The 9,042-nt window shown below is 74.5% G+C and overlaps 2 protein-coding genes across 2 annotated transcripts; both read left to right on the top strand.

Moving 5' to 3' along the window:
* Window positions 1–63: 63 nt before the first annotated feature.
* On the top strand, window positions 64–665 carry H696_06121 (hypothetical protein; the record flags this gene model as incomplete). The annotated part of the gene is made up of 3 exons (XM_009499881.1): window positions 64–137; window positions 191–348; window positions 439–665. 3 exons carry the CDS (start codon window positions 64–66, stop codon window positions 663–665), a joined length of 459 nt encoding a protein of 152 aa, XP_009498156.1.
* A 1,284-nt stretch (window positions 666–1,949) lies between these two features.
* On the top strand, window positions 1,950–8,948 carry H696_06120 (hypothetical protein; the record flags this gene model as incomplete). The annotated part of the gene is made up of 12 exons (XM_009499880.1): window positions 1,950–2,366; window positions 2,396–3,230; window positions 3,520–3,682; window positions 3,934–4,587; window positions 4,740–5,071; window positions 5,134–6,371; window positions 6,443–8,092; window positions 8,227–8,336; window positions 8,430–8,445; window positions 8,527–8,553; window positions 8,658–8,844; window positions 8,896–8,948. 12 exons carry the CDS (start codon window positions 1,950–1,952, stop codon window positions 8,946–8,948), a joined length of 5,682 nt encoding a protein of 1,893 aa, XP_009498155.1.
* Window positions 8,949–9,042: the final 94 nt, after the last annotated feature.

Genomic DNA, 9,042 nt, shown 5'->3' with positions numbered 1-9,042 from the left:
TAGCCGCCGGGGTGGCCTTCATCCACGCGCACGGCGTGGTGCACAAGGACCTGAAGCCGGAGAATGTGTTTGTCCGGCCGGACCCGGCGGACCCGTCACGCCTGCAGCCGGTCATCGGGGACTTCGGCGTGGCCCTGGTGCTGAACCGGTTCTCGGTGATCCCGACGCTGGGGGACGTGGCGGCCGGCAGTCTGGCGTACGCCCCGCCGGAGACGCTGGCCCGGCTGCACGGGCTGCCCTTCGCCCTGGCCCCGCCGGACAGCAGCGTGGTGTCCCTGCTGAAGGTGGACATCTACTCGCTGGGCGTACTGCTCTTCAGCCTGGTGGCCGCGGCTCGGCCCTGGTCCGGTGCGTGTTCTGCTTTGTCCCCCGTGTGTGGGCCCCCTCTCTGCTCATCTCGCCCCGACCACTGACCGACCCACTACCCATGCGCCGCAGGCACCCCGCAAGCGGATATCCTGCGCGCGGTGCTGGACGGCAAGCGGCCGGATGTGGCCCCGGGCACCGGGGCCCCGGTGCGGCTGGCCGATGCGGCCAGTGCCGCGCCCTGGCTGGCGGCCTTCCAGCAGGCCTACTGGCAGGCGTGGGCGGCGGACCCGCGCGAGCGCCCGGGCGCCGCGGCCCTGGCCGCCTCGCTGGCCGGCCTGGCGGCTGCCTTTCCCTGAGCTCAAGGCCGGCCGGCCGCTCTCTTGCCTGCCGGCGGCCATGTCCGTTGTGAATGCCCCCCCTCCTTGCCTCAGCCGGGGGCAGCGAGATGGTGCCCCGTGCAAGGCCCCACGGAGGGGGACCCCATAGGTGGGCGGCCGCCCCGTCCGGCGGGGCAGCAGCTGCGGCATTTTGCCCCGAGTGTTGTGCGGCCCCGCCCCCCAGGGTCCGTGGTGTTGCAGCCTTCCCTTGGCCGGGGACACCTCGCCACTCTGCCCCCCCGGACATGTCCCAGCCATCACACCACGCGCAGCATGCAATACACAACATGCAACACACGGCACCGAGCCCGAAGGCGGTCTCTTTGTGTCTCTTTGTGTCTCTCTGTGCCTCTTTCTCTTTGTCTCTTTGTGTACTTGTCTCTGTGACTCTTTCTCTTTGTCTCTTTGTCTCTCTCGCTCTCTCGCTCTCTCTCTCTCTCTCTCTCTCTCTCTCTCTCTCTCTCTCTCTCTCTCTCTCGCTCTCTCGCTCTGGAACACGCCCTCAACACCAGCAGGGACAGCATCAGCATAACCGTTCCAAGTCACACGTCACCCGAACCCCACACCCCCCGCCCCGGGGGAACTCACACTGGCCAGCTCGCTCACGCGCCCGGCCTCCATCCTCGAAAAGCCCTAGAGCTGCGGCTCCGGGCACCCAGGTCCCCCCGGCCCGGCGGCATGGTTGATTGTTTGTCGTGCCGGCGTCCCCCGACGGGCATGGCAGAACTGCACCCCCCCCCCTGGTGCCCCAAGGCAAACGGCGATTTAGCCCAATTCCATTCTGATGCGGCAGAACCGGGACGCGCTCCATGCATTCCTCCGCCCCGCCGAGTGCCCGCCCGCCGAAAAACGCACGAAAACAGGACTCGCCAGGCATGCTGGCGGTCCCTGGGGGCGGGCGACGCGCCGGCCGCCCAAGATCCCGCCCCCGTCTCGGGAGGGGGGGGGGGGGGGGGGCGCCGGGGCCCCCCACCCCCGGGGGCCCGTCCCCCGCTCCCCCCCCCCGCCGGGATAATTTTGCTCTCTCTTCCTCTCTCCCGTCCTCTCCCAAGGCGCCCCCCGCCCCCCTGGGACCGGGGGGTGCTGGGGGGCCCCGCCCCCCCCCCCCCCCCCCCCCCCCGCCCTCGGGACGGATCTTCAAATGGCGCCCCCCCCTCGGGCCGGGGCCCCCGGCGATCGGCACCTCTTCTCCCATGCCTCACCCGGCCGCGCCCCGCTCCCCCTTCAGCTGTCCTCTCACCGCGTGCCTCTGTCCAGACAGCCATGCGCACGCCGGGACGGCGGGCCCTCCTCGCCCCCGGGGGCCCGGCGCCCCCGCGACTGCTCCTCGGCCTGCTTCTGGGCGTGCTCCTCCTGGCCGGCTGGCCGGCCGTGGCCGCCGACAGCCACTACCTGGTGGAGGCGCCCGAGGCCCCGGGCTGCCGGTCGGACCCCTTCATGACCGGGCTCCTGCCGGGAGAGGGCCCGGCCTGCACGGACGTCACGCCCGGCCGGTGGCGCGTGGACCCACGCGACCGGCACGTCGCCCATCTGGGGGACATCCGCGCCGGGGTGCTCTTCAACTCGTGGGGCTCCTCCGAGGGGGCGCTCGCCGGGGTGCCATCCAGCCCGGATGTCGGGCCCCTGCCCCTGGCGTCGGCCAGCCGGGAGCCGCTCTTCCTGTGGCAGAAGGGCGCCCAGGTGGGGGTCTCGCGCGGGGCCGCCAGCAGCTCCCCTGTCCTGGGCCCGGTTATGGGCCCCTCCTGCTGGCCGGCCATGCATCCGGCCGGGACACGGTCACCGCGCTGGTGCAATTCAAAACCGGCCCCGAGTCCACCTTCGCCACGGTGACGCACAATGCCGCCACCCGGGGCTGGGGCCCGCTGGCCATGCTGGATGCCAAGCACCCGGTGGAGCTGGCGGTGCCCGGCCTGCCGGGGCACCTTTTCGTGGCCCTCGAAAAGGGCTGGGCCTGGGTCCGGGCCGGGCAGCCGGCGCAGACGGTTTCCCTCGGGGCCAAGCCCATCGCCCTGGCGGCCACGCGCTTCCTCTCGGCCGACCCCGGCCACATGGACTTGGTGGTGATGCTGAGCGACCGGCTCCTGGTGTATGTCGGCCTCGGGGATGATGGCGCGGTGCCGGGGCCGCTGCAAAGCAACGCCCTCTCCGGCAATCAAAAGTCCCTGGCCGCCTTCCTGGTCCCCCCGGTGCAGGACGCCGCCCACCCGGGCAATGCGCTGCTGCTGCTGCTGCTGCTGCTGCACAACAAGCGCACCCCCTGGCGCGTGCGGCACCAGCCGACCGCCGGCGGGGCCTTCGCCTGGCAGCGCGTCCGGTGGGCCGAAAACATGGACCTCAAGCCGCACAATGCCAAGCCCGTGGTGTGGGCCCCGGGCGCCGGCCGGCCGGAGATCCTGGCCCTGGTCATCCACCACCGGACCTTCTTCCTGGATGGGGACCCCGCCTGCGCCACCGACCGGTCGATTGTGTGCAGCCCCAGCGCCTTCGGGAGCTGTGTGCCGGCTGTGCGGATGGCTTCTTCTCCGTGGTCCTGGGCCCTGGCCAGTGTGCGTGGCCCTGGCTGCCGTGGGCTTTGTTGTTGGTTCTCCCTGTCCCCTCCAACCTGGCCTCTTTTCGTATCCTCTCGGCCCCATGGCTGCCACTTCCCTCCTCCTCTTCCTTTTGCTCTCCTCCCCCTCCTCTTCTTCTTTTTTCTCTCCTCCTCCCCCTCCTCTTCTTCTTTATTCTCTCCTCCTCCTCCTCATCTTCTTCTTTATTGTCTCCTCCTCCTCCTCCTCCTCCCCCTCCCCACCCCCCCTCCCCCCCCCTCCTCCCCACCCCTCCTCCCACTCAGTCGATTGCCTGCCCTGCGCGGTGACCAACTGCCGGACATGCCCCGACGCCAGTGGCACCTGCCTCGTGTGCGCACCCGGCTTCCTCCTCCACCGGCCAGGCCCCGGCCAGGCGGATGTCTGCACCGGCAGCTGCCCGGCCGGGACGCAGGCCGCCGGCGGCGTGTGCGCCCCGGCCCCCCCTCCGGCCTGGGACTCGGCATTGTGAGCCCCTTTGCTCCGCGGTCGCCCACCCTCCTGGCCGACTTGCGCATCCCCTTCCCGGCTTACTCGCGTCTGGGTGCCTCACCGCTCCTGGCCTCGCTCGGCATCACGCCCCCCCGCCAGATCGCTGCCCCTGCCGGCACCCTGCCCGGCCCGTCGCCCCACCCGGCGGCGGGCTGCCCCCCCCCCCCCCCCCCCCCCCCCCCGGCCAGCCTCGCCATCCAGGCCGGCATCCTGGACGCCTCGCCCGGAGGCGTGGCCGCGGTGTGCTCCTCGCGCACGTTCCTCCAAGACCGACGCCTCCACGTGAGCAATGCCTCCCTGGCCGCCGGGGCCAGGACGTCCTCCCTCCTGGCCATTGCCCTTGGCAATATGCTGGGCGTCGTGGACTTGGGATCCCGGCGCCAGAACCCGGCCGGGCCGCTGGCCGTCACCCAGCTCCACACCCTGGCCCCCTTGGAGAACATCACCCAGCTGTTCGAGCTGGCCCCCCGCCTGCAGGCCGGCGCCGTGCGGCTGGACCTCATCATCCGCACCCGGTCGAGCGGGCTCTTCCGGGCCACCCTCACATGCACCCTGCCGGGGCCCGCCCCCGACCAGGGGTGCGACGTGCAGCTGGGGGCCCCCCGGTCCGTGGCCGGCACGGCTGCCTTCCCGCTGCCGGGCCACCCGCTGGGCCCCTGGACCCTGGGCTTCGGCGACATGGTGGTGGAATTCCACCCGGACGGGTCGCACACCATTGTCCGGCTGCCGGAGTCGGCGGCCATGCTGCCGCATTGGGACCCGAGCACCGACGATCGCCGGGCATGGGTGTGCCACCGTTCGCGGGCCAGCCTGGTGGCCCATGCCTGGGACTCGCTGCTCCAGTATGGCACCTCCCACCCCCCGGATGGCATGGGTGGCACCCTTGCCGGGGGGGGGCGGGGGCTGCCCCGGTGGCCGGGCCGCTCACTGGGCTCCCCCGGCCCGGGCCCCGCCTGGCCTCCGGCCGGGGGCCCGTGCCCGGCGCCGCGGCCAGCTCCCCCCAAGGCCGGAGCCTGCCCCTGGCAGCCACCCCGGTCCCGGCCGACGGGTGGAAGGTCCTGGGCATGGGGGACGGGTCGCGCTCGGCGCCGGAGCACCTCCAGCCCGGCATCCTGCACACGGGGCTGGCGTCGCTCAATTCCCAGGTATACTGGGCGGTGGTGCACCACCCGGCCGGCATGGGTCCCCAGGGCCGGACCCGGGACATCCCCGGCGCCGGGCGCCTCCTGGCTCGGGTGCCGGTCGCTTGGCCGGCGGCCGGGGTGGCCCCGGTGGCGGCGGCCATGCTGCCGCTGCACGACCTGCCCCACTACCCCGGGGCCGTTGGTGGTTTTGCATGGCCAGCATGTGGGGGTGGTGCTGCTTCGGTGCCCGGGCCCCCGGGCCAGCTGGCCGGGCCCTGCCAGCCGGGCCCCCGGGCCCTGAGCAGCCTGCCCGGCCTGCCGGACCTCGGGCCGGATGCCATCCTGACCACGGCCCCCGGGCCCTGAGCAGCCTGCCCGAGTGCCCGGCCGGCACCTTCGGCCCCGAGTGCGCCCCCAGCGCCGGGTCCTGCCGCACCTGCACCGGGCCCACGCCCGACCAGTGCACCGACACCCGGTGCGACCGGCTCCTGCCCCACGCGCCGGACGCCTGCCTGCCCCGGTGCCCGGAGGGGCTGGTCCCGGATGGGAGCGGCGCCTGCCGGTGCCAGCCCGGCTGCGCGGCCTGCGCCCCGGCCGCCGACGAGGGGTACATTTGCACCGCCTGCCCCGGGGGCCATGCCCTGGGCCCGGGCGACCCGACGCGCTGCCACCCCTGCGACCGGCTGTGCGCCGAGTGCACCCGGCCGGGGGACCCGGGCGCCGGTGTCCGGTGCGCCCTGCCCGGGGACCTCCTCCAGCCGAGCCGGACCTGTGCCGGGACCTGCCCGGAGGGCACCCGGCCCCAGGCCGCCACGCGGTCGTGCGAGCCCTGCACCGATGGCGGGTGCGCCCAGTGCGCCGGGGCCCCGGACGCCTGTGTCACCTGCCGCCCGGGGTTCCGCTGGGCCACCGGGGCCCCGCCGGTCGGCAGCCCGGCCACCGGGGCCTGCATCGCCTGCCCGGACTGCCAGGCGGGCTACCTCCTGCTGCCGGACACCGGCACCTGTGCCAGCGGCTGCCCGGCCGGCATGGCCCCGGATGCCGCCGGCCGGGCGTGCGCCCCCTGCCACGGGTCCCGGGCCGAGTGCTCGGCCCCGGGCAGCCCCGCCGCCCGCACCGTCTGCCCGACCGGCTGCCTGCAGTGCTCCCGGGCCGACGTGTGCGAGGTCTGCCCGGCCGGGCACTCCGACCCCGGCGACGGGTCCTGCGCCCCGTGCCACTCCTCCTGCGCCCCGTGCCACTCCTCCTGCGCCGAATGCACCGGCGGCGATGCCTGCTCCGCGTGCAAGCAGGGGCTGGTCTTCCTGCTGGAGGACCCGCTGGCCCGGTCGCTGTGCGGGGCCGCCTGCCTGCCAGGGCAGTACACCGGGCCGGGCCGGTGCCGGCCGTGCGCCGACGCCTGTGCCCTGTGCTCCGGCGGGCCGGAGGCGTGCACGGTCTGCGGCCCGGGCCACCGGTGGGCCGCCGCCCCGGCCACCCCGCCGCATGGGACGGCCGCCTGTGTGCCCTGCCCGGCCGGCGTCTGCCTCTCCTGCCGGGGGGGGGGGGCCTCCTCCTGGCGCACGATGGCCAGTGTGTGGCCGTCTGCCCGGGCGCCACCTACCCCGATGGCGGGTCCGCCACATGCCAGCCCTGTGACTCGCGGTGTGCCGGGTGCGCCGGGCCCACCGGCGCCGAATGCACGGCCTGCATCGCCGGGCTGGATGCCCTCGCCGGCCCGGCGGAGGGGCTGGTCACCGGCGTGTCGGCCTGCCCGGCCGGGGCCTTCCGCCCCCCGGGCGAGGTCGCCTGCCAGCCCTGCGACCCGGCCTGCGCCGAGTGCAATGGCCCCACCGATGGGCACCGCTGGCGGTGCACCGGGTCCGTGCTCCAGGCGGGCCGGTGCGTGCAGGAGTGCGCTGCCCGGCATGTGGCCATCGGCCAGCGGTGCCTCCCCTGCCATGCCTCCTGCGAGGCGTGCTCCGGCACCAAGTCCACCGAGTGCACGGCCGGCTGCCCGGCCGGGCTGCTGGCCCTGCCGGCCGGGGCCACCCCCATGCGCTGTGTGCCCGGCCGCCCGGTCGGGTACAGCACTTCGGCCGCCGGGTGCGCCGCATGCCCGGCCAAGTGCGCCAGCTGCCCGGCCGACGCGTCGGCCTGTGCCCTCTGCGACCGGGGCTGGCTCCTGGAGGCGTCGGCCTGTGTGCTGACCTGCGCCCCCGGGTCCTCGGCCCTGGGCGGGGTGTGTGCCACCTGCCATGACACATGCGCCACCTGCCACGGCCCGGGGCCCGAGCACTGTCTCGCTTGCAGCCCGGCCCGGCCATTCCTCCCGGCCGGGGTCTGCCTGGCCGACTGCCCGGCCGGGACCTTCCCCGCCGGGGCCACCTGCCAGCCATGTAGGCCCTCGTGCGCGGCCTGCTCCGGGCCCGGGGCCTCGGACTGCACCGCCTGTCCCGACTCCCGGGTCCTGGCCCTGGATGGATCGTGCATTGGCGCCTGTCCGGCCGGGCAATTTGCCGGACAGCGCCCGGCCCCGGGCGGGCGTGCGTGCCGCGCCTGCTCGCCGGCCTGCCGGCTGTGCCAGGGCCCGGACCCGGGCGATTGCATCGCCTGCCCGGAGGGGCACCTCCCGCAGGAGGGCCACTGCGTGACCTCCCGCTCGGCCGGGCACTTTGCCGGTGCCCTGGCGGCCGCTTGCCCGGCCGGCTGCACCGGCTACCTGTCGGCCTTCGACCCGGACGCCGCCGCGTGCGCATCGCGCTGCACCGACTGCGAGCCCGGGCTCCTGCTCTCGCCCCGGACCGGGCGCTGTGCCGGGGCCTGCTCGATCGGGGAGTTCCTCCGGCCGGCTCGGTGGCCACCGAGCCGGCCGAGGCCCGGTGCACCGCCTGCGCCGATGCCACCCACTGGCTGGACCACGCGGCCGGGGCCTGCCTGGCCGCCTGCCCGGCGCACTGCGAGCGCTGCTCCGCCGGGCCCGGCACCCCGGCCTGCGCGGCGCCCGGCCCCTCCGGGCCGCGTGTCTGCCCGGAGGCCGACTCCTGCCACGGCTGTGCCTCGGGCTTCCTGCTGCTGGCCCGGGCGTCGTGCGTGGAAGTGTGCCCGGACGGCTTCTTCCCCCAGTGGGATGCCCCGGTGCCGGCCTGTGTCGCCTGCCACCCCGAGTGCTCGGCCTGCGTCGGCCCGGCGCGCGAGGACTGCCTCACGCCGGGCGATGGCCTGGCACGCGACCGGCGTCTCGGTAGGTGTCCGCCCCCTCATCCCGGCGCCTCTCCTTGTGCCCGCCCCGGCCAGATACTGATCGTCTTTTTTTTTCTCCCCCTCGCTTGTCCCCCTTCCCCCGCTGTGCTCTTTTTTTTGTGGCGGCGGCGCCAGCCCTCGGCCTCGGCATCGGCCTGGGCCTGCTGCTGCTGCTGGTGCTGCTCCTGGCCCTGGCGCTGTTCCTGCTGCTGCGCTCTCGCCGGGCCAAGAGCCCGAGGGACCTGGTGCGCATGCTGCCCGCCCGCCCGCCAAGCCACGCCCCCGCCCCCGCCCCCGCCCGAGCCCCACTAACCGGCCTCTCACATCGGCCCTTGCAGTCGGAACCGCATGAGAGTGCGTCCCTACCCCACGTGCAAGAGAGCCGGCCCCTCGGCTGCCGTCCTGCGTTCGCCAACTAACCTCCGCTCCTCGCAGACTCGACGGTGCTCAACACGATTGTCGGTGCGCATGCCCCTGGCCAGAATCCCCCCTGAGTAGTGCCCCCGCCGGCCCATGGCCTCGCCCCTCCAAGCCTCTTGCCACTGACCTTGCGGCACGCCGCCCAGTTGCCATCCCCCGCAGAGCTGGCCCTGCCGGGCGCCATGCAGGTGGACACCATGGCGGACTTCGCCCCGGTCGATGACGCCCTCGGGACCGGAGCCCAGGCCCGGGTGTTCGCCGCGCGCGCCATCGGGGCCGGCATCTCCGCGCGTCTTGGCTGCCCGGACACCGTGGCCATCAAGCAGCTGAAAGGTGCGCCAGCGCGCGGCCCCCTCCCCTGCCCCTGCTCCGCGCGTCCGCCAGACTCACCCAACCCCATGCATTTGCAATCGCAATCACCCCAGCCACCAAGATGACTCCGCGCCAGGTGGCCCTCTTCCAAAATGAAATTGCACTCATGTGGTACGCCCCCCCCCCCCTGCCCGCCGGGTGGCCCGCCGGCCGTGACAC

Source organism: Fonticula alba (assembly GCF_000388065.1).
Source record: "Fonticula alba strain ATCC 38817 unplaced genomic scaffold supercont2.19, whole genome shotgun sequence".
Lineage (NCBI taxonomy): Eukaryota > Rotosphaerida > Fonticulaceae > Fonticula > Fonticula alba.
Note: the sequence above shows the minus strand (reverse complement) of the source record. Positions and strands in the feature narration are given on the sequence as shown.